The sequence below is a fragment of the Neolamprologus brichardi genome, chromosome 18 (genome assembly GCF_056152115.1).
Source record: "Neolamprologus brichardi isolate AB-2024 chromosome 18, ASM5615211v1, whole genome shotgun sequence".
NCBI lineage: Eukaryota > Metazoa > Chordata > Actinopteri > Cichliformes > Cichlidae > Neolamprologus > Neolamprologus brichardi.
The window spans coordinates 15,407,570-15,435,259 of record NC_142121.1 but is presented as its reverse complement, the minus strand read 5'-3'; the positions used below and the strand labels follow the sequence as shown (position 1 = coordinate 15,435,259).

The window sequence follows — 27,690 nt, the reverse complement described above, 5'->3', positions numbered from 1 at the left end:
TAAAAAAAAAAAAAGATAAAGATGTGAAGATGACAGGATTTCATTCTGAAGTATTTCCAGTCCATCCTTTGGGGCTATTCCAGGTAGCAAATGTAGAGAATTGCTTCATTTGCTTATATCCTTATATGAAAAGTGCTGTGAACAGAAAACACTTCTCATTACGAAAGTCAGCAAAAGGACAATATTCTATATTAGAGTCAATAGTTATAACCAAATAACACATCTAGTCCTTGTTGATGGGTTTACATGTTATTGTAAATGTTTACTGCTGGTTTACCTGAGGAAGTCCGGAGCTCTAACGATCATGTGCTGAAAATCTTCGAGTGACAGACGGCCGTCATTGTCCAGGTCGGCCTCATCGATCACCTTCTCGCACACCATCCTCACCTCGTCTTCTGTCAGCTCGTTACGAGTCAGCTTGTTCAGCGTCTTCTCCAGGTCTGACTTGCAGATGAAGTCATCGTTGTTGAAATCTTACAGAAAAAAAATATATATATCAACAGGTCAAATTATTCAACTTAAGCCTTTTTGTGTCTTTGTTGGCTGTAAATTGAACATGTTTTAGACTAATCTGGTTGGACAAAAGATAGTTTTTAATATATTGTTTTGGACAAATGTGGAACTAAAGCTGACAACTTTTTTTTTCACCTTATATTTTGTTAATGTGGCTGAAATATTTAGTGTATGATTCATTTAATGAAGAAAAGCAGGCTGTGTTTTCTTATAATCCTTTTCATTATAGTGTAACTATGTCACCCTTGTTAGTCTGAATAAGGAATGAAAAGTTCTCGTGTGTAGTTTCACAAGTTGTCAGCTGTCTTGTTTTTTTAACCGAGGCTTTGACGAGCTGGCATATGATCCTAAACTTTCCATTCCCCATCTGCTGTGTTTACCGATCCATAACCCTTCAGGATGAATATATATTACTGTTGATGATTTCATCGTACATGTTTTGCACAATAATCAGTTCAGTTTTACTGACAAACCGCTTCTTTAAATGCTGCAAGTTTCAAGATGTGTTTAACGCCCACTCTGCTGTCTGGGATGTTGACAACCAAACATCCTCTTTCGCAACTCAAATCAGGTACAGAAAATCCAGCGGTATATCTGCATGGCTCTAACATTAAATTTGCCCTTATTCTAACTAATAATGAGCTTAAGTCAATGCTGTTTTCTGCAGTTTAACGTATAGCAATTTTGTTTCCATGATTGCCTTTTGCAAACAGATGTAAACGGTGCATTTAACTTGAAATATCTCCTTATTCGGTGTAAAATGTTAACATTTAAATGTATTTTTTCAGCTTGCAGTGGCAGTAGGAAGGGTTATTCACATACTTTGTTATGTACCGTGTGTAGTAAAGTATGCACAGTATGATTTGTGAAACTGCAAAAATGTAAAAATTGGTTGGAATTAACATTGGTTTTAAAGAAAAAAACAAAAACAATTACAAGAATCCTTGATTTATGAAGATTTTACCATAAATTTTGAAAGCATAGTAGGCCTTGAGGTCCCGTGGAGCCATCTCACTGAGGACAGAAAACATGTCCAAGAAGTCGTCCAGTGTCATGTTTCCCTCGCCATCCTCAGAGAAAACCTCAGCAATCCTCTGTCGAAATGGGTTGTCCTAAACAGACAGTCAAAGCATGAACACACAAATGTTCAACACAACTAACTTCTGCTTGTTCGATGTGATGGAGTTTAGTCCTGTTCTAACGAAACTGTGCTGTTTGTGATTTTACTTAAGTTTTGTTTTTCTATTTGAAATCTAATAAAGTCATAAAATTATCTTTAGAAATCACAACAGCTTGGAAAAAGTGGCAACCTCAGGCGTGACCCTGATCGTGACCAGCTCACTCTCCCTTTCTTGGGGCATGTCAGTGACCAGCTTGTTAACACACCTGTTTACCTTGCTGTCACTGAGTAAAGAGGCATATAATTGACCTATTTCCACCAAGTGTGTCCCCTGGGACCCACCAACATCCTTCAAGTTTAAAGGAGTCGGGTAACATATAACCGCTCAAAGACTTCTGTCGATTAATTGGTCATTAATTATGGATTGGGAACACAGGGAGAGAGCGCGGGTCCGCAGGGCGTGTGCGGACCAGTGCAGCGGGACTACCTTCAGCTCTGGCATGCTGCCAATCAGCTCATATGGTAACTTCACATCTGGGTGGTTGGTGTAGTCAAGAGGAACGAGCTGCGGTGCCAAATCCCGATAGCGGTAGAAGAGTCTAGGAAAGGTTTAAAAAATTTACTATCAATATTGAATTACAAGATATGTCCTATAATATGTAGAGTTGGACTTTAAAGGGACAAGGAAAAGTTAGAAAGGAAAAGTTAAGTTAAGAACTTGCTTTTCAGCTACGGACACTATTTTGAAAACAGAAAAACATTCAACTTATACACTTTCCAGCACAGTAGAAATAGCCTGTGATCTCAGTGGCAGTCTGCCCCACATCAAGACAGGTGTCCTGATAGTCTAGTTTAGAGTTACAGTATGGTATTGTGCAGAATAGAACAAAATTCAGCTCTGTCAAGCATGCTACATAAGCAATGACTCAGGAGATTAATGAGATCTAACACAATTTATCCTGAGTCCATGTTTAGTTCTCTAGGTTTGATCTTTTCTGCACTGGAGTGATGTCATAAAGCAGGAAGTATAAACAAAATAACTGAAGTAATGTAGGCTCACCTCAGAATTTCCTTTCTGGTGAAATATGTACAGTCCTGTAAATACAATTTAAATTCAATGTGAGCTGTTTGCATACAGTGATGTGTATAATCTTTACTCAGTAATAGCAATACATCAATAAAAAACACTTATTTTACACAATTTTATGCATTTTGTAATTATAACAGTTGAGCTGGTAGAGAAGTAAACATACAGTTTTTGGAAGCAAATTATGAATTGCTTACAAAACAGGCAAAATGATCTCTGTCTGTCTATTACGATTATTATTATCATGTATCAGCATGTTGTGGCGATGTTGTGGTGGATCAAAGCAGTGAAATTCAATACTTTTTTTTAAATGGCAATTATTTTTGTGTAAATATTAATGTTTCTCCAAAATTTCTCCAAAAAATCAAATGAAAAACTTTATTAATAAATAAATTACTTGCCATTTACCATTTATTTACCATATGACATCTCTAACTTTGCACCTCAAATTACTTCTGAGAGTTTTCTTTTCATTAAAATGATGCAAGTCAAAAGCAAATCCAGTCATCACACAATGTCAGGAAAACAGTGACTCTGAATGTCAGGAAGTGCTGCACCACATGGGACTGGATCCCTTTCTTTTTTGCTAATAAAAAGTATGAAGAGGTCTGATTAATCTTGTTCGTAGATGTTAAGCTAACACTGATAATGGTAGCTCCATTCATTCTGAGTGAGCCTTATCAATTAATTGATAAAGAAACATGAGTGATACCAACCTGATAGGCATCGAGCTGCTGTGCTGTAAAGATGGTTTGTTTATTTCCCATGTCTGAGTGCAGAAACACAGAGTCTCAGGTCCATCGCTGCTCCAGCATCAAGTCCTTTTTTAAAGTGGGTATGCTAGTTATGAAATACTCTGACAAAGAGAAGCCAGAGCCAAAGAGGAGATCAGGTGTCTGGCTGCACCGGGGCCCTTTGGTCCCCACTATAATGGAGGCATTTCATCGTTTTCTCCGTTGTGAATAGAAACCCCTTTGACAGTGAATAAGGGCTGTCGTCCAGCATCATGCCAAGTGGTATCAACCCCCTTTGGTGGCACACTATGGCCAACGCCTTGTTCGCCGCTCAGGTTACACTCTTTAGAGACAGGGTTTTGTAGTGGGCAAATAGAGTTTTTGATGTGAGACAAGTTTTGTTTCAGTTGAGAACTTAATTGTTGTGTGTGTATATCTATCTATCTATCTATCTATCTATCTATCTATCTATCTATCTATCTATCTATCTATCTATCTATCTATCTATCTATCTATCTATCTATCTATCTATTGTGGGATTATGATATTATTTTATGCCATGTTAGACCCTAACTAAAGATTGTGAATTATTATGTAGTTTTAGTTTGCATTATGCTCCTGAATTAGAAGAAGGTGATAACTATTACATTTGGTAAACTGATTTGCATTACATTAGACTGCTGATTTATTGTGAATGAATGATATTGTTTTATGATGCATTATACTGCTGAGTTATAAGAAAATACTGTTTGCAGAAAGTCATCGCCTTATTTGTCTGGTTAGAAGAGAACAGAGCATACTGCCCCATCTCAGCAGGAGCAGATAAACAGGGAGCCAAGGTTGTAGCTTAGGCGCTGTGTGAGAAAGAATGTGAATGTTTAGGCTTTTATGATGGGGTGGGGGCCACTAGAGGCTATAAGAGTTTGATCAAGGCTCCACCATTTTGAGATCTGATGCTGTCTGCTGTATGGTGTCCATCTCCCACGCGTGTGTTCATTAAATCATCGTTTGACTTGACCCGGCCGGACCAGTGTGGTTATTTTGGGTTTTTCCTCTTGTATCCATCCCCAATATTTGAATCCGTAACACTATCTATCTATCTATCTATCTATCTATCTATCTATCTATAGATATAGATATAGATATAGATATAGATATATAAGCATGTTTTGAAGTGTTTTAGGTTTTAGGTGTTCCAGAGCTCACTTAAAACTGAACTTGTGTTGACTTGTGTGCACACAAAGTGAGTGCAGAAACACCTTGAGGCACAGACATAAAACTTCCCTTTGATCCTGCAATTATGATTTATAATAGCAGGTGTACAGCATCAACTTTACCTCACTCTATTCCAGGTAGGATGAGTAATAAGGATGAAACTTACCAGAACAACCAGTGATTACAGTCATAAAAATAAAGGCTAAATAAAGGCTAAACCTTTTGGGTCATATATTTTATTTGGAAAAATCCACATCTATCTGCAACAACCTGAGATTCTTTTGTCCCGTTAAAGACCCCAAAGAACAATTTCAATGATGATTTCATTATAGAAAATATTGTGTTTTTTGCCTTCCATACCACATGATTCACCACATCATAATTTAGGTCAGACACCAATGCTTATGACGCACTGCATAAAACACCTATGAGCTGTTATAAGACATTAAATGAACAAAGACATTACATCAGTGTATTTCTTAGAAAGCTTCCTAACACTTTGACTTTAGCTTGTGTTGCATTTTATACGAGGTCACAGAGAGCTGTGCCATCTTACAGCTGAACACATACCTTACTGTACTGATGGGGCATCTTTAAAGGATTTTCTATTTATAGTCCAGCATATCCTGTCTTTTTTCTAATGCTCCTATTTCCTGAGCATCTTTTTCTCCAGCAGCAGAAGGCTCTGGTAGTTTTGTCTATCTGTCCAAAGGTATGCACGTTAGCTTAACTGGTGATACTAAATTAGCACTAGGTGTGGATGCAAGGTAGCTAAAGCAGAATAACGTCTGGTGTGAAAAAACTTGCTGTGGCTTTTAGTGGAAACTGTTTTGAGTGGTCAGTAAGCCTTAAAGAAAGCACCATATAATTGTCGATCCTTTCTGTTTGCCTTTGTTTCTCGCTCTAAGGATTCATATTCCTGGATTGATTCTTGCTGTATTCTATGGAGAGAGAGTTAACAAGATAAACCCGAGGGCTCAAAGCAATGAGAGGAACATCTAAGCTAGTGAAGAATAACTGGGTGGCAAGAGGAATTTATTTAAATCAACTGTCAATTTACTGACATTAACAACAAAAGTCAAGGACACTGCAACTCATGAGAATTATTGTTTTGCAGAGGAAAATGGTTTAACTGTAAATGTGTGAATACTTGATTTAAAATCATCATATAACAACATACAACATTGTGCTGTTACATCACATTTAATAAACTATTAATTTGTTTAGTCATATTATATTACCACTGCATTGTGTTCTATGTTTGCTGTTTAACTAAGATTTACTTTCACCCTTAAAAACTTAATCTTAACCATAACCAGTATAGTTATTAGAACCATTGTAAATATATAATTGATTCCAAAACAACAAACCAAACAACAGGGACTATCATAAACATTATAACCTTCCCAATAAGGGCTTTTATTACAAGGTTATGGAGAAGTGTGGTTAAATGTATGTTTTTCTTTTAGATTCACAAGGAAATTGAAACTACAAGTTACTCTTAAATACATACTCTTATTTTAGGAATGTCTTTTCTTAAGAGGATGGTTTGTAGGAGGATGGCCTTTTGCTACTACACTATAAACACTCATGATTGTGCTCACTGGACCCAAAGGGAAACCCCTTTGGACATCAGTGCCCTCTAGAGGTGAAAAGGAAGATGTCCAGTGGGCTAGTGGAAGCCTCTTGTTTATAAAGTTGGGATTCAAACAGCCTGAATATACTCAGTGCAGATGAATGACATAAGATAAGATGCCTTCACTGTCATTACATACAGTGATACAGTAATATTGCAAGTGGTGTAATAGTGACATAAAAAAATGTATTACATGCATCCATGTATACATCATAATGCAACCGTAGCATGAACTATTTAGAGATACTGAATTCTGATGAGCCTGATCTAGCACAACATTAGAGATTACTTAATGATTACACAGAAACACGTCTGAAAGGCAAAAGATGGGCTTTAATACAGATTTTTGAAAACATGGAAAACATGGGGGGCATTGTAATCATAGCAGGTCTACAAGTTAACTTTATACTTTACAAAAAGATTAAAAGCCTGTTTTGTTTTTCATATTTCGTTTGTTAGATTTTTTGTTTTTTGGTGGTTGGGTCTCAAAAGAATTGTGAAGCTTTGTAAAGCCTCACAAATGATGCAACAAACTGATGCAAGGCCCAATAAACAAGACTTTCATTTACAATATTTATTCAAATATATCCCAACACAAAACATAGAAAATACAGATTTACAAATTTATTTAACATTCCTTTGATTATTTAATATCATTTTAATTACTTTCATATATTATAATTTATCATTATTTACATATACTACAGTGTCACATGTAGGACTGGGCACATAATAGTTGCAGTCAAAGTTTCCAGGGTCAGCTGACCAAGCTCTATTTACAATGTTTACAATTTTTAATCTTCGCAGCCCGATACCAGTGACTAGTTAATGTTAGTGGCACCCACAGCTTCCAGCCACCATGTCATTATACTGTTTTAAAACCACATTCTCATCATCATCAAAGAAGAGCAAGTTGATGGAAAAGAGCTTGTCTGGCACACAGCACGGCATCTCAATGCCTTTCACCAGCTTCAAGGCATTGATGATGGACTGGACAGTGGCGTGGTTGGTTGGTTTCATGGTCTGACCCAGAGGAAAGGAGCAGGAGCCTTTGCAATAGTAAGCGTTGTAACCCTTTGGTGATACGATCCAGCCCGACCAGCCGATCTCCTCGAAGTCTACATTTAGGGGAAACCGCTGGCAGTGCGTGGCTGCACCATCTGCATCATGGCCCAGAGATCGAGCGCTACGGGAAGGTGGACCGGACATGGGAGTCTGGGGCAGGTTGGAAGTTTCTGCTGTATCATCTGAATCTGGAGAAAGAAATCCACCGTTTTAAAAATGCAATTTTTGAACTGTTACAAAGTACATTCCAAAAATAGAAGAGGAAGCAGTGACACACAAGCAGAAGTAGAAGTTTGAATGTAGAGTGCAGTGGGACACACAAAACACTGGGAGCTTCATTTTTCATCAAGTTGTTGAATTGTAAGCATACTCCCAGTCACAGGCCAGTCGTAGGTGAGTGTTTCCTTCATAAGCATGCTAAATAATGGTTGCACATGTGGATGGAAATATATTCAGCACTGACCTCAGTGGACATTTAGTTCAGTCTTCTATATATAACTACATATATATATATATATAACTATAAACTAAGGCTGTTGTGCTTATGAATATAGAGACTGGAGGCTGGTTTCCCTTTAACCACTGTAAATCTTATCCACACAGCTACTATCTTCACTTAATATTAATATCACTGGGAGTAACTGACATTAAAGTAGAAATCTCACCTTTGCTCTCAAGAGGATTAGAGTAGCGGCCATCATCAGTAAAGAGAACCAGCATGGGCTGTTTGCTGTGATGGTGGTGGCGCCCTGAGGCAAAGCGGATCAGTTTTTTATCCATTTGGCTCCCTCCCAGTGTCCGAACCACCACTTGAAGTCCCAGGTTGGTGCTCTCATCAACCATCCAGGAGCGCACCTTCAGGAAGAAGGTCATAAGTTTATTTCAGCACTCTACACTATCCAGTGTAGCTCAAAGCATATCTTTCTGGGCTTTAAAGAGGCGGTGATACTTACTGCGTGTGTGATTGTGAAGACTTCCCAACCAGAGGAGTGCACTGGGATAAGTCGAGAGGAAAGCAGCTTCTTCTGCGTAAAATTGGTTTTGCTGGAGTCAAACAGCTGATAAACACTGACCTGAAAGAGCCAAATTAATGTAGATAGAATTAGAAACAGCCATTCAGCCACTCGGGTTTAAATACTGGTCTAGAGCTGGTCTACATACCTGGCTGAAGTGATGTCTGTTGAACGTCAAGGGTGCCTGAGGTCTCAGCTTATAAAGATGGAGCTCTGCAGCGAGAATCTTCTCTGTTCTTGCGACCATTGACAAGTTGAAGCTGAACTCCACCTGATCACTGTACACTGCAAAAGAAATGAGAGGATTAGAGCTCAAATCAGAGTGTCTTCCAAAGCAGCCATCCTGGCACGCATGCGGGGACACATCAGATCTTACATTTATCAAAGAAGCTGCGCACGGTATTCCCCTCCAGAAGATGCGGATCCTTGGTCACACCATCCACGTCGGCTACCGCGTTGTACAAATCAAGCATGTACTGAGGGGGCTGTTTGTGTCCATGAATCACAGGGGGATCGTCCATCCCGAAAACCTCCAAAAGTCTCTTTATAGCAGCTGAGCGGGCTTCCTCGGACTCTGTCGCGGGAGTGAACGAGTTCTCCGGGTAGTGGAGCGACACGGCAGCCGCCGTGCACAGCAGTGCGGCGAAGCTGATGACAAACTTCAGCATATTTGTGGCCTGAGTAAATTCCCGGTGAGCCAAGTCTTCGATCTGCGAGCTGCGTGGAGTGACAGTGGGATCCGTGAAGGCCGACTTTTATATCAAATGCCCCCGTTTCCTCTCCAGTACCGCCAGGCCCTCAGTAAACAGCAGTAAAGATGCAAATGTAAATCAGCAATGAGCGAATGTAAACGCAGACTAATGGGGGCGTTAAAAGGTGTGAACTTTCCATTCAGCCTGCGTCTGGCAATAAAGGCTCGAATAAACTACCCTCAGCCTACGAAAAGTTTAAATTCTCACTGAAAATACAGTATATGTTTGAATATGTGGTATAATGCATATTTAATAACTAGCAGCCTGGATAATTTTATTAGAGGCAAAAATCTAAACTTGAAGGTGGAATACCTCGGAGGTGATGTCTTGAGGATATGCACTCACAGTGGGGGGTTAACTGCGCCTAAATGAATCAATTCATTTGGAATAGCGGGCGCATTGTGTTAGGTGAAAAAACCATTAGGTTGACAAAAAGGCAAGTATCACACTCACACTCTGTGAGATTTACATAAGCGCTGGTTCAGCTGGATGATCGCTACATTTGCGGTTATGTTTTGGAAAAAGCGCCACAGTATTTTTCTGGGCCAATCAGACCAATCGAAATCATTTTTACTGCACAAATGAGTTATTGTCTGCAACATGACTATGACTGTTATTTGTTCTTGAGCTCTCACTCCTCACTGCGAGGCAAGTGGAGCGGATTCTGCAGGTTTCTTCCGCATTAAGTCGAATAAATAAAATCAATTCAGTTCATTTTTCTGATTTTATATTCAGGAATAATCAACATCATCTTCTTCCACAAAGAAATATTACTTACATATTTCAACTGTAGATGGATTTAGGTCTAAATTATGCGTTAAACATATTATTTCAGAGTTTCTAGGAAACCATTTGCTCCCATTGATCTTTATGCACGATTAACCGCAAAACGCAAACTGAGGCCAAAAAGAGAAATTTGTTTCCCTCGCTGTAATAAACACGTAAAAGATCAAAGTTTTTCTGCATGACACCTTGCAGGCAGGTCATAAAACGTTTCTTTAGATGACAAAGTGGAGTGTTCACATGTTGGTATTAAAACAAAGCGCTACTTGCACGTGTTTTTTCAAAGGGACATTTGCAAAGTTGTTTTTCTTTTTTCTTTTTTTTTGCGCCTCTTTTCCAGACTTCACCAAAGCTTCTTATTGGAAAATAAAAAAAAAAAAAGTTTTATGATGCATCTGGAGAGGAACACAGACCCAAATATCTTTATATTACATCATGACATTATTAGAATTAGAATTTGTTCTTCATGATATTTCAGATTTAACTGACTCACAACTCATCTCAAAGACTATAGCACAATTATACACTTTTTTCTTAGCTTACATACTTTTTTATACAAATTCTACTAAATATACATGAATTAAAAAGAGGATCACACACTAATTTTTTCAGATTAGATCGTGGATCTTAGACTTAAATCTTTAACTTTTTCCAATCATGTTTCTTTTGCATTCTCAGTATTTGTACAATGCTTTAAGCACAAGTACTCGTTTATTGTTGTATTAAATTTATTTACAAATTTATCTTACATATATTACATATGATACAATAATAAAAATTCACTTTAATATTCACTATTCCGTGGGGTCATCAATGGGCTACAGTAAATATGGGGCCCAACTGTGGCAACCTCTTAAAGTCTTTCAAGTTTGTTTGTTTTTTCCAGCAGACGGGCCTGTGATTAGTTTCGACAATGGCAGGAAGTGATGGACAGGATTGTACGAATCTGCCCATACTGGTTCACAAAGCTGTGGCTCTCATATCCCTGAGGAACACAGGAACTGGACTGTCTCTCGGACCACAAGTGGCAGATTTCTGGATCGGATGGACTCCTGCAACAAAAACACAGAAAAAGACAAAAAGATTAAATCACTAATCACTTTATTGCTATAAGTAGGCAGCATTTCATTTATCTCTCAAAACATTTTTTTTTTTTATAGAAAAATGTACAGAAATAGAACTAAATATAATTTCTGTATCTAGTTTACCATTATTGCCAGTCTGACAATATGTAGAAGTATTTCGTCTCACACATGTTGTACCATTCTGTACAGTACAGTAAGAAAGTTACAATAGGATAATTGTGGATCTTGTTATGTCTATATATGCACAACGTCTTTTCCCTTCATGGAAGAAGAAAGAAGAAAAATATTTGACAAATTTGCCTAAAATTTGTTTCTAAGTAAAAATTAGATTGTTATTTTTTGGGCAAATAACAAACTGAAATCCAGTTTTTAAAATTTAAAATTTGAGCTGGCACACTTGAGTTTGTTAAGAAGAAATTGGTAAAGTAAAGTATTTAACACTGAAGCTGAATTGTCTGCTCAGGAAGGCAAGTTAATAACTGTAAGTCGGCACCTTAATCAAAAAATAATAATGTGCTAAATTTTCCTCCCTTTTTTTGTAAAACAGTAAACTAGAAAATTAATTGATAATATAAATTATTACATGTTATCAACAAAATATGATTTTTGATTAAATTAAATTAGTGAAAATTAGTGAAAATTAGTGAAAACATGAAAAATGCTGAAAAATTCTTAACTTAACCATAAACCTTGCATTGGGTGGTGGTTGAAAAAGTCTCTTAAATGCTGCACCTCTTTAGCATAATGAATTCTATCTATCGTTTACCTTACAAAGTGTAGGGTAAATTTAGATGGTGGATTTTGTATTATTTTGATTTGGTTAAGATAAAGCAGTAACACTGGTTGTCTGCAAACATCTCAAAATAAAGTAGAAGGTGTAAAAAGAACATTTGGTGTAGGAATTAACCCAACAGTCAACATGCTGAGAGCAGAAGGCGTCAGAGCTCACAAGTAATTGTTATGAGGTGTGCATGAGGCAGTGTGGAGCAGCTGTGTTCACACATACCTGAGAAGGCATCGGTTTCCTGTAGTGCAGCTTCCCAAACATCTGCCCACATCTATTTCCTGAAGAAAATTAGCAACAGAGAGAAAGAGGAATCAGCTCACAGCTGCTCGCAAATATTTACCCAGTTGAGTTGGGGTCCAGCTGCTGCTTAGCATGTTTAGCACTGCTTTGATTCACCACCTGCAGAGGCCATTTGTGTTGGTGCTCCACTCGCACCTTTGGTTCTTGGACATGGCAGACTACCCAAACCCAGTCCTCAACTTAAATCCTTACCGTCTATTATATAAATGTGATGTTAAAATCACAGATGCTGACTTACTTTGCAGTTGTACAGGTGGTGGAAAGCTTCTTTTTGTGAATTTGGTGTTTAATCTTTATTTGCTTCAGCATGGCATACAAATCTGTGTAATGGTGCTTTCAAATATTTTTTTTCTGATATCAGTAGGGCTGGGAATTAAATAAGTCGTTGTAAAGTGAAACGTTTTGTAAGTGCAAAGAAACAGTGAAGTGTTGTGGGAGTATTGACCTGGTTTCGCCTTCTTTATGCAGTTTAGAAGAAGTTAAAATTATGCCAGAGATTCCTGCTCTCCTACAACAATCAAAGCCTCAAGTCTGTGCTTGTGCATGAATACGCATGCAGGCCATGCTGATTTACTTCACACCCAGGATGCACGGAGCCAGCCAGTGTGTTGTTTTGATTAGGTGCTGTCTTCCACTTATCTGCGGTGAACAAAGATACTTAATTATTGTCTGGCACCTGGCTAGAGCCCCATTTCCTCTTGACCTCACTACAAAAGAGTGTGAAACTGCCACCAAGCGTGAATCCTTCTTGCAGTGTGAACTGTGGCAGGGGGGCTAATGAAAGAAGGAATTATGTTTATTGTGAAGGGCTGGGTTTGAAATTAAAATTGAAGGGTAGGGATTTTGTGGAAAATTACAGTTGTAGTAATAGCTTGTAGGTGACACTTACTTTGAGCTTCTCTTCTTTGACTCCCTCTGCATGGTGGACTGTTTCATAATAATACTCCACATATCGAACCCTGTAACAGCTTTCCTTCAGCTCACAGGCAGCCACAATCTGTATGAGATCCACTTCGTTAGGGGTTTCCACCAAGGCTGATTCAAACTTTGTGGGGACACAGGAGAATCCATCTGTGAATGATTGATAATAAAAGTAACAGGATTATGATCTGTGATGGGAAGCAGAAATATTAAATAGAAGGGATGATGTCGTCTGGTCCCTGAAGCAGAATTCTAATACTTTTTTTGATAAGGTGCATAAAGGGGAAACATCTCTTCATCAACCATGTGTGGGGCTTTTTTTTCAGACCTCTCTAACTCAAAATTACATAGGCAATGTCAATTAAACTGTAGCTATCAGGTTACCCATTAATATTATATGTGTGTTGAATCTATGTTCATTAATTTATTTCAGAATTATTACTGATTAACTTCCTGACTCTTAGTATGCACTAAATAGAAAAATACTTTTGCCCTACAAAGTGGGACAAAAGGTAAACTCACTGTTTCCAAATCAGTCATTTGGAATTTTACTGGCGGCTTCATGCTCGCTTAAACACGTCTTCCTCGTGTTTTTTTGTCTGTTGTTGTTTTAGGCATGTAATCCCCCACCACCACCACACACACACACCTGGGGATCCTTTCGACTGGGAACATCCTCCCACGTCAATGACTGTCTCATACGGTGTTTCAGAGAAGTATGTCCTCAGTCCGGGAACTCGGATGCACTGGGCCAGCTTGATCTCACAGTGACAGTCCTCGATGACCGCCACCTCTCGATGTCCCTCGAACAGAAGGAGCCGATCCACGCGCATCCCAGTCGGCTCACACACCTGAGTCACGCCGCATGAAGGCAGGTGGTTCAGCGGACCTGCGCTCTGTGAAGCAGCGGGTCCACGTGTCCTCGTCTTTATTGGGCCAAGGGAAATTATTGTTTGAATCAGACCGGTAGAAACATGTTCCCATGTACTCACCTGCGCGTTTATTGTAGTTTCAGACTTATGAGAGAATAAGGGAGTACTTTATAACAATGTGACACTATTAGGTATATTTAAGGGCTTAGTGAAAAATTAGCAAGCGCTTAATTCATCATTTATATAGCATTACTCCTCCTTAGTATCTCATTTAGAAATATAGATATATTATTATGATTGTGATGATGATTACGATTCTAACTAGCAGTGACGTAGTAACAGTGATAGCTGTACATGGTGTAACAGTAACAGATGTTATACTAAGTAGAAGTAATGATATATAAATGATGAATTAAGCACTTGCTAATACCTTGCTAATGCTAGTGTCGCATTATAAATAATATAAATGATAAGTTTGTGCAAAGTAACCCCACAGATGTTAGGCTAATGGTTTACAAAGCAGCACTTTTCCCCATATTGTTATTGCAGCTATTCTTATGATAATGCAGGTTTTCACTTACTTTTTTGCTCTTGAGGAAGTCCAGCATTGAAGAATATTTTGAGTATTGCTGCTTCCCTGCTTCATACGGTGGTGTTGTTGGGGCCCCACAATGTGATCTGCACATTCCTACATCTACACTGATGTGACTTCCTAAAATATCTGAAGAAAGAAAAACGAGGCCGATTTAAAGACAGACAGCAGACAATGTTCATCCTTTTAACTGCAGAAGTCTAAACTCATCATTTAGCTTCAAGGCCTGCTTTAACCTGTTTTAACACATCAGAGGAAACCTTGCTTTAGGTTTCTATAGAGGGTACAGTGGAAAGATGTGGGATTTTGAAACATGTGGAGGAATGTGTTTCCTTGCCTTGTCCAATGTACACAAAGTGGCTCTGCCTCTTGCAGCACACTCTTTGTGTAAACAGGTTCCTGTGGTCAACGTGTTTGCTCAGCACTCCCATCACTGGAAAACACAAGAAGCAGCACACAACATTTCCCCTGGTGATTCAACATGGAACTGCATTTCAGTTACAGATGAGCTGTACAGGATTCGGTTTTCTTCCAAGTCTTTTATTCATGAAAAAGATCATTCTATGGAGAAAACTTTAACAAAAAATATTACTTTTAATCTTTAAACCCATCCTTGATCTCAGCATCACACCTTCAGCTACTTACATTTAAAAGGCAATCATTTGTGTATCTGAGCGAATTTGTGTCAGTTGAGTCAGTGATTACCTTCTGCTCTACACATCACAGCTGCAGTGGAAAAGAAAATGCAAACAACACTTACAGGTCAAGTGGAGGACGCACAGAAAGAGTAAGAAAGGTTGCTGTATATCCATGGCTTTAGTCCAAATCTACTCCTCAGTTGCCAGATCCTGAGTGTCCTTCTGCCCTCCTCAGATATTTATAAGGGATTGAGCTTTAGCCCCAAATGTCACCTAAAATCCTCAAAGAGGGGCGGTGTCAAAAAAAGTGAGAGCTAATCAAATTTCCATGCTTCTCCAGGCAGAAGCCAACTTCAAAGGAAATCTCTACAGCTTTTCTGTTCCTGCTGTAAGGACACACTGGCTCGAGTGTGTCGACCGGGCCTCAGCTCAGGCTAATGAAGTGCTTAAGTATCCCTGAGTCATTAAAGTGTCGCTCATTCAAAGGCATTAATCATCTTTTATCTCAGGGGGAAGGTGTTTAGCACCTCTGACTTAAAACAAAATCTGTCCCAAACACATAAACACAATCAGCATGGGGGCTTGAGCCTCACCTTTAGAAAACTCCAGCACCTTTGTGTTTATTCAACATGACACCAAATGGCCAAACCCCTCAGAACTGCCCTCTGCTTTTAATCTTCACTGAAAGTAGAGAGATTAAGTACTTACAAGATAAACTTGTAGAGATACAAGTTTATGTCAATATTACTTCTGATAAAAGTGGATCTGGGTGCTTTGCCAGGTCAATAAGGCCTTCTCTCTCCTCTTCAGATATCTTGGCTTTAGCGTTCAGCTGTGTGGTAATCTTGACATTTTGCTCATTTTTAATTAGTATCTCAACGAGGTGTTAATCCTTCTTTGATGTGCTGATGTGATCCCCTCATTTTCACCAGGATCAGCGGATCAACGTGAAGACCATCAGCGCTCAGACACCTTTATTAAGGTGACAGCCCTACAGCAGTTTCAGCTGTTGATTCCTTTCTTTAATTTACTACACATCTCTTTGAAATTCTCTTATAATCTTGGTAATGTTACAATCCTAGTAGTTACTTGATTTGATTATATAGATCATTGGGTGTGTTGCTTTGCTTTTGGTTTTCAAAATAAGTTTCTGGCTTGTATTAATGCAATCTGGTCACATGGGTTATCAAGTTTGGGTCACACATAAAGAAGATTATGGGAGATTGTTTATAAAAGTCACATCCTGGTCAGCCACAACAAACCAGATGAGTTAAGCACATGCAGGGCTGAAGGATGTGGAGGATGCACCAGGGGTAACCAGGTGGATGCTATCTATCAAAATAATATTCATATTATTGCCAGGACCAAAGATTTTCCAGCAGATCTTTGCTTTCCAACAAGATACTCAGGGTTGTCCACTTTACCTGTCTGTGGTTTTAATGTTATGGCCGATCGGTGCAAAATATAGTGCAGCTTTTTGGCATGCTGTCTGATCACAATGTCCAGTATTAGGATCCCACCCTTTCCTCCACAGATGGAGGTTACCTGAGCTTGTTTCTTATGTTTAAACTTGTAAACAGCCAAATTAAAATCAGTTCAAAGGTGACTGTGACAGTAGAAAAACCTCCAGATGTTATTGGTGAGAATGACTTTCAGTTTGCGTCCATTTAAGAGTCTTTCAAAGCATTGTGCGTGCCTCTTTTTGACTCACATTGTGAAGTTCTTTTGAATATAAAATACACAGGTCATTGGAATACTTACAAACCTTTGGAGTAGTTGTTTTTAAATAGATCGTTTTATAATATTTGAAGAGGAAGCACAAACCATTTTTTTCTTTTCTTTCTTATAGTTTTTAAACTGCATTAGGTTCAAGTCTTGACATTGGCCCATTTGGATTACCATTAAAAAACCTTTCAATCACACAACTGTATTCAATTCATCTAATGTAACTTTAACCATATGCTGACAGATCACAAATTTCTTGTAACATCATCCTGATATTGTATCAGGAAATAGTCCCGTTGTAGTTAATTCACCTTCCCCGACAGATCTCTTCTTTATTAGAAGACTACAATACACGTGCTTGGATGATCACTGAGATTATGATTGGATTATAGAGACTCACTTGTGACACGAACAAGCAGCTTATGCACGGTGACTGTCAGACGGTCTCCGTGTCCAGCCTGGGTAGCAGAGGTTGACGGGACTGACTGATAACATACATCAGTGTGTCGGCTGTCTGGCCAAGTGTCTGTCTGGTGTCATGGTCAATGTCTGGGTCACTGCTTTGCTCTGTAGCCCAGTAACAAGGCAAAGAAGGCACGCTCTCACTGTTTTTAGTTTTTAGCTGACTGTAGGTGAGGGTAGGATTGCATTTTTTATTTGCAATTCTATTGGAAAATAATGAGTATTTTGAGTTATCAGTGCTGTTGTTCGGAATTTGACAAGTATGATAATTGTTTAGGTAAAATGTTTAATTGGTAATATCAAAATGTGATCCGTGCTTGTCTTCAATAAAGGCTACAATCTGAGGAATGCATGTCCAGCTGAGCCAGCTGAAGATGCAGTAATCACCCTGCCCCAGCTGGCTGACCCCTAAGAATGACATACAGAGGTTAGTTCATGTCTAGAGTTTAAAGAAGCCTCCAAATCCTGTCTATTGTCTGTCTGCGTGGGAGGAGTCCAACACGCTGGGATTACATGGCGTTATGTTGTATTTCCGGATTATATGCGAGGAGAGACACACTGCAGCGTAGGGCGAGAGCTGGTGCAGTAGCAGCATCTGGACAAGCGGTTCATCATCTAAGAAACTTCTTCTCTGAGCATTTTTCCTGATGCCTGCAGATGATTTTCATTTCCTATCATACTGCTCGTATTTGTTCAGACAATCTTTTTCCTCCGGTTGCTGTTTTGTGGAAATTTATTTTCTTGTTAATTTATCAACTTTTAATTTTCTAAAATATTCAACAAGACAGAAAACAAAGAAACTTGGAGGACTCTCTGGTGCCAGGCGAAAAGAATCATGTATTTAAACAACAAAAATAATGCAATAAACATAGAAAGGAGTAAAAAGAACATAAAAGGGAAAACATGTGAGTACAAAGATTTTTTTTTTTTGTTTGATTTGAACATTTTTAACTGCAAGATTGCATTTTATGTGTACATGTCAATTAGATCAAATCCAATACAGAAATAATCATTCAAAGTAACTCTTGTTGCATCTCACAGTATGATAACAGCTGGATTCCCTTCTTCTTCTCAGGGGCTCACTTGAAGACAATTCCTCGCCAGGAAGAGGTTTTTACCGTGATGTCTCCAAATTTGGGCAAAAAGGCGGGGACAAAAGAGAATGAGACAGGGGATGAGGCGGCGATGCAGCACACGGCATTTGGAAAGGCCTTGTATGATCTGACCCATTCAGAAAAGGTGATGAATGACCTGATATGTGGACGTCGAGTAGGGCTTTACGAGCTCAGAGGGGAGATTGGGTCTGGCAACTTCTCCCAGGTTAGATTGGGAATTCATGACCTGACCAAAGGTGAGATTTTTGATGCTTTGTCTTTTGTTACCTTCATTATCACATCTTGGGTCATCAGGTAGGAAATGACTATAAGTTGTAAATTTAAAATCATTGTTATTATATCACATATTTACATAAGAAATAATCCAGTTTACATCAAGCTTTACTTCCTGTTGTTATCATAAATAATATTATGTTATTTAAAGCAGAAAACAGTGTGTGATCCATATTCATTGAAGATAAAATATACAATTAAAGTGCAGGTGTAATGTTGAATTGCTCACAAAAAGCTACGTCTGCCATTTATCTCATACGTGAAGCAAACACGGGCAATAAACTGAGTTGTATTTGGCTATCAGCACTCAATACATAAATATGTGTTACACTGCATTCCCCAAAGAAAAGATGTACTACAAGTATGTGATAAAGATGTAAAATCAAACTTTTCAGGCATTTTATAAGGGACGTCTTTCTTAAGTATCTCTGTTATTTATATATGCTGCAAAGTATACAGAGGCTTTTGTGCCAAATGACCTCATTCACCTGTTAGATGTAAGCTATCAGTTGAATGCACAGACATCACTTCAGTCAGTCTGGGTCACTGCAGATGTCAGAAGACAGCTAATCTCAGCCAGCCACTAATCCATATTGTTTTGTGCTTAGCAGTCAGTGTACGTGGTGTAATATGACAATGATGCTGAAACTCGTTTTTATAGCAGATTATGCAGAGATAAAAAAGATTGAATACAGGAAAAAGGTAGAAAAGAAACTGGAAAACGTTGTTTTCTGGTTTCCTCACTGTTTTGTTTTTGTTTTGTTTTGTTTTTGCCTTTTTCTCTCATCTTACAGAAAGAGTAGCTGTAAAAGTCCTGGATAAGGCGCGTTTGGACAAACGCTCGCAGGGTCTTTTTGCCTCTGAAATCTCTTGCATGGAGAAGCTGGCCCACCCCAACATAGTACGCCTGTATGAGGTGGTGGAAACATTCAAGAGGCTCTACCTGGTGATGGAGTATGCCAGCGGAGGAGAGCTGTTCTCCCGCATCAGCACCAGGGGGCGCCTGTCAGACCTGGAGAGCAAGCTTGTCTTCTCACAGGTCCTGTCTGCAGTCAGATATATGGTAAGTTTAGAGAAACGTTCAGCTGATCATTGCTAAGGTTACGTTTTGCTAGAAAATAAAACAAGTGACACTTAAAAACTTTCATAAGTTTGTATTAAAGTTCTCATATCTTAAAAAAAGTACTACTGTCAGTTATTAAATTGTAAAATAACTTTAACAGTCTTTCTTTCTCTTTTTCCAGCATGATAATAATATCGTCCACAGGGACCTGAAGGCTGAGAATATCTTTTACACCAGCACATACTGCATTAAAGTGGGTGATTTTGGTTTTAGTACATCCTGCTGCCTCAGCAATGTCCTCTACACATCCTGTGGTTCTCCGCCTTATGCAGCCCCTGAGCTGTTTAAAGAGAAAGGCTACATTGGTCAGTACGTAGATATCTGGGCAATGGGTATTTTGCTTTACTTTATGGTGACTGCCACAATGCCATTTAAAGGCAGTAACACAGGCAGGCTTAAGTGCTGCATCCTGGAGGGCTCTTATACAATCCCCTCTTATGTACCCCAGTCATGCCAGGATATTATCAAGGGCCTCTTGAGGCAACTTCCACTGGATCGCCTAACTATGACACAGATCATGGAGAGTGACTGGATGAGAGGCATTGAATACCCTCAGGTCTATGCACCTTGTAGATCTACCCCCTTTCATCTGGCTGAACCCAACTACATCCTGACGTCAGATGATCTAAATTTAAAAGCAATGCTGGAGGATCTTGGCATCACCAAAGTTCATCTTCTCAACAACAACCTAAACTTGCAGAGCCCCATTACTGGTGCATATCGGATTTTGCTACATCGAATTCAGAAGAGGAGGTCTGTGGAAGCTGTGGGTTACATTCAAACATGCACCAGAGAGTCTCAGAACAGACTCAGATGGAGAGCAGGTTCAGATGGCTTGCTAAACAAGCGCTACTCTGTGGTCTGTGTCATCATGTAGTTTTTGTTTCTTAAAGAAATTAAAGAGTACAGCACCAGCTTTGGGAAACTTGGCTTAGTTTCCTGAAGAACAACCGTGAGATGAGAAGAGGGGTACAATTACTAGGAGCCTAGCTCAGCAATAAAGACCTGCAGACCAGTGAATGTGGCACCATAAATGTCTTTATTTTACATACTTTTTCATGTTATTTATCTTCTTTTATCTTTTTTGTTACTGCTCATTCTATCTATCCATTTATCTATCTATCCATCCATCCATCCATCCATCCATCCATCCATCCATCCATCCATCTATCTATCTATCTATCTATCTATCTATCTATCTATCTATCTATCTATCTATCTATCTATCTATCTATCTATCTATCTATCTGTTGTCATATGGAGCTGCTTAAGGGGTGAAATGGTTTCATTTTTGAGTTGTTTTTGGATAGGACGTTATTGTAAATGCCAGTGTACACACCGACACACTCTGTGACCATACTTGGCACTCTTTTGTAGCTTTAACGAAGTGAGCATTTAAGCCAAATGAGCCTGACAGAAATATTATGAGGGCTGACAATGACCCAGGTTCATCCATCGGTAATATAACAGGAATGTGGAAGTATCAAAACCCATAAATACATGTTCCTTTTTAAATGAGCAAAGTATTGATTGGTTTTAACAATACGTGCATGTTTCTGTGTTTTGTTTCACAAGATCATAATACTCCATATATCTGAATTTTAAATATGATTTTAATCTGTTTGTAGGGTTTTCATTCATCTTTTCCTGAAGCTTAGATTCTTTGTTTTATTAACTCTTGGACTTTGAAAAAAAATGAACTGGAAGTTAGTGCAACTGAAGAGGAGTTTGTGTGCTGAGTCACCTTTACCTGACTAATTGTACCTTACAAAACATAAGCAGTTGCAAAAGATTTTTGTAAAACATATGTCAGTTACTGACATCCTTTACCAGTATGACAGGAAATGACCTTCTTGACCCTCTTCTCTGTTTTGTCTTTTGTCCACTTTCCAGTTAGTGCTTTGACGCTTTGCTCATACCTAGGTTGCTAGATCTGTACTCTGGCCAGCTCTAGCTTTAGCCATTAGCTTTTTAAAAATGTTCATGTTTAGCTGTGTGAGGGTGATTTAAGCGTCGGATTAGGTTTGATGCTAAACCATATACTTGCACAGTTGTGTGCATGTTATGCTAGCATGAAATACACCGGCTCATATGCAGACTTACGGTAGGTCAGTCACCATTCTGGGCTGAGAATGCTGAGAAATTGATGGATTGCAGTTCCTGGGCAGCGCATTGGTGCAGCATGACTGAAAATTATTGACTTAGGCCAGCGGTGGGAAATTTTCCCAAGGGCCCATATGAAGCACCAATAAACTGAAGTCAGTTCAGATCAATATTAATTTTATTTTTTTATAAACCACTACTGGTAAGGGTAGATCTTACAATTTAGTAATGAAATTGTGAAATAGCATAGTAAAATACCAACATTTCTTCACTATTTAATCAACATTACCAAAACCAACTGTGAACAAATGGCCATGTTTTCTTTTGCAAAATTTCAAAAACTTTCTGTAGACTGTTACTGCACATAGTTTAGGTTTTTCATTTTTTCTTCTTCACTAAGAGACATCTGGTCTATTTTGGGCTTGAACAAATAGATTAAAGTCGCCTTGGATCACCCAGAGAGGTGATCATTACAGAGAGAGGCTTTGTATTTGGATTTGTTGAACTTTATCACTGAAATTGTTTGTTCGTATATAAAGGTAGATCAAAAGTTTATTTCAGTCACTTTATCATGGATCTGCTTCAAAAGTTTTCCCTGTCAGATTTGGACAGACAGTGGTTGTAACACATGTTGTAAAACAAGTTTGTCCCATTTCAGCCCGAGCCTATCAAAACTTACAAATCACTCCTTCTTGTAGTCCCTTTCACTGAGTGCATTGATGCCAGCTCATGCATGATCTTAAAGTCGGTCATTATCCAACATACAAAGATGTGCTGTGTCGTGAACATTGCAGCTCTGATCCAGAGCCAAGGAGAAAAAGTCAAATTATCTCCTTTGTTTATGAACTGAAGCTCCAGATTTCCCACAATATCCTCGATCTGTTTTATTTATTTATTTATGCATTTATTTTGGTTGCCTATGAAGCACTCTGGTTGTTTTAAATTCTTTTTTTCTTGGGCCATTTTAGTGCTGCAGAGTCCACCAAACTTTCTTTGATAAACACCTCAAGTTCTCCTTTTTCTCCACAAAATAAGCACAGCAAGTTTACTTTCAAGTTCAGTAAATAAATATGTAAAAGTCCATGTATTCTTAAAAACTCTGCATTTTGCCTCAGTCTTTCTTTTTTTAATGTGAACCAACATCTCTCAGAAATAGCATGCTCACACCTCTCATAAATAAAAGGTACAAAGTTGTGTTGTGATTTCCTTCCTTCAGGCCATTCTTTGATGGGAAATCTACCAAAGAGTGTTTGGTGGTTGAAACTGCACGTTTGTCCAGTCATTAAAGTTCTGTTACATATTTGTGTCACATATTAGACAAATATTTTTCATTCACTGCTTTCACTGGTCAGAGTGAAAGTAAGTAGCTGTGTTGACAAGCCTGGGAGTTTGATTAAAGTCTTAAATTATCACAGTAATAAATATAATGTCAATTTCAAATAACTTTTCCATGTGTAATCTTTTGCAACTTCTTTCATCTAGGTACTTGATTTGTTTCCCCTTTTTTTTTTTACATTTTCATAATAACCATGATTTATAGGCATCACTCATGTCTCTGGCACCAAATCTGTTTCACTTTGCAATTTTTGGAAACAAAATGAACCAAATGAGGAATGGGATTCACACATTTATGTTCCCGTTGTATTTTAATGACTTCACAAATAGATAAGTGCCGCTTACCAGCAGCAGTTAAAAAGTGAAGATGAACAGGGGGGGAAAAAGTCAAGTTTTTTTTAAACATAAATTCCTCTGCTTCTCTAATATGTGTTCAAACACCACTTTTCCTGTAATGCATCACTTTTGTTTCAGTGTAGGGTGATTTTCCACATGTTTTGATTTCATGTTTTTCCCCGTCCCCCCCTCTAAAACACAGATGCTAAAATTTCTGCTCAGGCTGCCAACTAGCCAGCTCTTTCTGCCTCAGCATGCACATTCATCAGCATTACTGTTGTATAAACACGAAGGAACAAAGCCTCAGCAACAAAAACCTTTTTAAGTTGCAACCCAATTCTCTGACCTCCGATGGTGGTACAACTACTAATCATACTCGATGCAATTTTGGATGTCCATCAATATTCTTTATGCCACTGATGTCTCAGTAATTATTTTGTATTTGTCAGACTATCCATCACTTTTGCCTTTCAGCTAAGTTGGCAACCTTTTCAAACAAATACTTCGACTGCATGCAAGGAAGATTCGTTTTTTAAAATCTCAATTGCCCTGTGCTAAAAAGTTTTTGTTCTTTTTCTTTTAGCAATACCAATTTTAGCAATACCAATCATTCTCACTTCTTTCTCACGTGCACATTAGCTGTCGGCAGTGTTCGTATTAATTCTTTAATCAACAAACACAAGAAAATTAGTACATGAGCCATACTTTACCAACTTGCTTCATCTTGTTGCATGCAAGAAAAAAAAGGTCTCTGCAGAGCAGCATTGTCTGAAAGCACCTACATTACTCACAGCGAGATTTTATCACTTGCAAGTCTCAGCAGTAGCACAGATCAATGAATGTGCCCAGCACTGTCAAATCAGATCATACTGCTGTTAATCATCATTCACAGATACTTCATTGAAGATTTGCCTGCGCCTGATTTCTTTCTCAAGAATTTCCTTTTTGTCTCTCTCCTTGTGTCAGAGGATTTAAATCTTGATATTACAGTCGCTTATTTTGATACTATTAAACTGAAGAATTTGTGCATTTTGTGCAAAGCAATTCAATTTGAAGCTCCACTAAAAGCTAAGGAAGGAAAAATAGAGAATGCAGCAATTTTATTTGTTGGAGGTGGACAAAGACTATCAGAGCATGCAAGGGCAAACCATGTGCATCCATCACTCTAACACAAACTTTAATAGTAATCTCTGTACTGCAGTCTTCTTTGTATTATTGAAGTAGTAGTTAAACGTCAAGGTCTTTTATGATTGGGGCTGTTTACTAAAACTGATGTTTAGGACTGCGCACCCAGGATTAGAAATGTTTTATTTGAATTAAGTAAGGGGGGAGCATTAAAACAGCCTCATGAAATCTCTTGAAGAGACCGCACATGTAGACATAAATACTGGCACGGATGGTACGCAGTATGAAAATAATATGATAATATTGCATTTACCAAAGGTTTTTAAGTCCAACTTGTTTATTTACTCAGACCTAAATTCATCCCATTCTGCATATACTGTGATTAACTGTGTGACAGCAAAAAAACATCAAAACCTCTGTGACCATGATACAAAAAGTTATGTTTATTTGAGTACATATACTGTAGTAAAACGTGCAAACTAAATACATGAAAATATATGAAAAGATTAACATTTAAAACATGGACAAAATTATGACTATTTTATTTTTGCTGATTTCAAAAAGTAATTAAAGACTTGTGTTTGAAAGACATCTGGACACATTACATAAGAGCCAGCTATTCTAAATAGTACAACATTTACACTCAATGACAATTTAGATTATTAAGCAGCTTGTTGAATATCTCATGTCTTAAAAGGCAAGAAACAGTAGCGAATATTTTCAGTGAATTCATTGAAATATTTCCAGCCATGCATTGATATTAATTCTTCTGTGGCCATTTAGCTCGAAGAGTCCAACCCAAAAAGAGCAAAGTGAAACTTTAAGCATTTGACCCTTATATTTGCACAGAGTGAAAGCAAAAGTAATGCTACAAGATTTCTTGGCAGGCTTCCACAACTGCCTCCCGTAAGACACCATAAAAACCACCATAAAACCACACGTTGCTCGTTTATAAGATAGCAGATGGCAGAAAGATGAACGGGGGCCAATGTTAGCTGGCAGCTGCCCTCAGCCTCTCCGTGAATGTCGTCGACGTCGCTGTTAAGAACAGAGACAACAGTGTGAACATCGGTTTTTCAAATGCGCAAGCAAATCCTCAGGCCGCAAAATGGTTTTAGTGATTACCATATCACTGAGCTTCTCTGGTCTCTCGTCAATTTTTTTCATCAGGTCATTTACCCACGTTTCTTTTGGGTCTGTGCAGAGGATACGGCCCCTCCTCATGGTGAAGCTGAAAGATAATTGGCACAGGTGAGGATTATTTTTAGCATGCAAATAAAACAGACATGGGTTAAAGAAAAAATCACTGCGAGTTCAGAGAGGCTGCTGTGTTAAAGTGCTAAAATGGAAGTTTTGTATGTACGTTCACTTTCCACTTAGATTTTTGCTAGTTTCACTGTAATTATCATTATTATTATATAACAATGAAGGGGGTATTCGTCAGAGGAACCCCTTAAAGACATCATGTCATAGGTGCTACAGTACAGACGCAACCAGAAAAGCATTTTTGTGACTGTTTATTTAACAATAATAACGTCACTATTTGTTGTACATCCACTTACATTACAGCTGGGATGTTGCAGCCTCCATCTGTCTTCTGATGTCTGTACTTTACTGCGTGTTTTTGAGCACCGGGGCTCATTGATCTCACATACTTTAGACAGCAGTTATCATAGGACACTGAAAACATAAAATCACCATTTAACAACATGATCAAATTTGCACAACAAAGATATGTTGTTTAAGACAAGTATGCAGTGAAGCAACATCTACCCACGCACACACTTCAGCAATAAAACAGCCACCTTTATCTCTGCTGTGTCTTCACGCCTCTTTATTGCATGCTGCATATATGACACTGTTTTCAGATTTCTTTCTTTAAAATTGCTGTACCTTGTGCCAATGCCAGACAGACGCAGGAAAGGATCAGCAGGAAGAACAGAGTGTTGAACCGCATGGCGAGGTCTGTTGTGGCAGCGCTGAAAAAAAAAAAAGGTTTATAAATATAAGAAATAGGTTTTAAGTTTTTCCCTGCAATCAACATTATAGGCCTTATCACTCTGTGGTTATGGTGCCTCAACCCCTCCCATGCGTTCATGATTTACATCTCAAACCTTGAACCTTGAACAAATATTGTACATTAAATGGACTTGTTACCGAAATGTATCATTAATCTTTTAAGCTCAGCAATTCTACCCGGTAAAGAAATGTTACCCTATTTGCAAAAGTAGGTCTACTTAGCTTTGGCCATTAGACTGAATTAATATGCATCCAATGCCCAGATGTGTTAAGGAAACAAGATTCAGAACAAATAAACATCAAATCAGTTTCTATTTGAATCTATTTTATTATCTATTTCAATGATCTTACAGCAAAATGTGTTATAAGATCATTACTTTCATTTAAGTACTCTTACAAATACTGCAAAACTTACTGAAACTAATCCGATGCAATAATAATATTACTATAGTAATAAAATTAAATGACAATAAATAAACCTATAATTAGTAAAGCATCCATGTGAAAACCGAGCGCAATGTCTGTTTGTAAAAACGAATATGATAACTCACCTCCCGTTCTCCAGGTGTAGACTGAAGCTCTAACGTTGTGTCTATCAACTTGTGCAGGCACAGCACTCTTATAAAGACACTCAGGGGCAGTATCATATTTCCATAACCTTTGTACCAAGACTTTTTTTTAACTCTTGTTTGATGAATGCCTTTAAGGCGTCAGCCTCAGGTTTCTTGATTGGCATTGCGATTTTATGTTTTGCTGATTTTATCAAAAAAAAAAGTAAAAACACTTGAATGAACTCGCACTGATAGAAACTTGACTTTTTGCATTTTCGTGCAAAGGCACGTGTCTGAGAGGGATCAAGCTGGTCAGGTGCAATGCACGCTGATTAAAAAGACAAGATTGGGCCAATATAACGATAAAAGGTGAAACAAAGAGTGACATGTCCCCTAATACTGATCAAACA

The 27,690-nt window shown here is 38.3% G+C and overlaps 5 protein-coding genes across 6 annotated transcripts; 1 reads left to right on the top strand and 4 right to left on the bottom strand.

Annotated features, from left to right (window-relative positions):
• Window positions 1-9: 9 nt before the first annotated feature.
• Window positions 10-3,539, bottom strand: cib3 (calcium and integrin binding family member 3). The gene is made up of 6 exons (XM_006792240.3): window positions 3,437-3,539; window positions 2,694-2,728; window positions 2,121-2,232; window positions 1,478-1,625; window positions 278-473; window positions 10-135 (listed from the first exon to the last, which is right to left on the bottom strand). Exons 1-6 carry the CDS (start codon window positions 3,485-3,487, stop codon window positions 114-116), a joined length of 564 nt encoding a protein of 187 aa, XP_006792303.1. The 5' UTR covers window positions 3,488-3,539; the 3' UTR covers window positions 10-113.
• A 3,597-nt stretch (window positions 3,540-7,136) lies between these two features.
• admp (anti-dorsalizing morphogenic protein) lies at window positions 7,137-9,051 on the bottom strand. Of its 2 annotated transcripts, none has more exons than XM_087832179.1 (5): window positions 8,760-9,051; window positions 8,532-8,668; window positions 8,324-8,443; window positions 8,036-8,225; window positions 7,137-7,558 (listed from the first exon to the last, which is right to left on the bottom strand). In XM_087832179.1, the coding sequence occupies exons 1-5, from the start codon at window positions 9,049-9,051 to the stop codon at window positions 7,137-7,139; spliced, it is 1,161 nt and encodes a 386-aa protein (XP_087688305.1). The 2 variants fall into 2 exon arrangements, with proteins under 2 accessions (XP_087688305.1, XP_035764290.2); XM_035908397.2 differs by having other exon boundaries at window positions 7,137-7,552.
• A 1,679-nt stretch (window positions 9,052-10,730) lies between these two features.
• Window positions 10,731-15,287, bottom strand: pnhd (pinhead). The gene is made up of 7 exons (XM_035908351.2): window positions 15,236-15,287; window positions 14,813-14,908; window positions 14,465-14,604; window positions 13,661-13,937; window positions 12,980-13,161; window positions 12,010-12,068; window positions 10,731-10,970 (listed from the first exon to the last, which is right to left on the bottom strand). Exons 1-7 carry the CDS (start codon window positions 15,285-15,287, stop codon window positions 10,820-10,822), a joined length of 957 nt encoding a protein of 318 aa, XP_035764244.1. The 3' UTR covers window positions 10,731-10,819.
• A 2,848-nt stretch (window positions 15,288-18,135) lies between these two features.
• Window positions 18,136-20,688, top strand: LOC102790668 (serine/threonine-protein kinase NIM1-like). Its single transcript, XM_006792242.2, has 4 exons — window positions 18,136-18,205; window positions 18,376-18,651; window positions 19,483-19,751; window positions 19,933-20,688. The coding sequence occupies exons 1-4, from the start codon at window positions 18,136-18,138 to the stop codon at window positions 20,686-20,688; spliced, it is 1,371 nt and encodes a 456-aa protein (XP_006792305.2).
• Window positions 20,689-25,129: 4,441 nt separating this feature from the next.
• ccl25a (chemokine (C-C motif) ligand 25a) lies at window positions 25,130-27,332 on the bottom strand. The gene is made up of 5 exons (XM_006792244.3): window positions 27,281-27,332; window positions 26,604-26,689; window positions 26,273-26,390; window positions 25,836-25,941; window positions 25,130-25,748 (listed from the first exon to the last, which is right to left on the bottom strand). Exons 2-5 carry the CDS (start codon window positions 26,665-26,667, stop codon window positions 25,719-25,721), a joined length of 318 nt encoding a protein of 105 aa, XP_006792307.1. The 5' UTR covers window positions 26,668-26,689; window positions 27,281-27,332; the 3' UTR covers window positions 25,130-25,718.
• Between the last annotated feature and the right edge of the window lie 358 nt (window positions 27,333-27,690).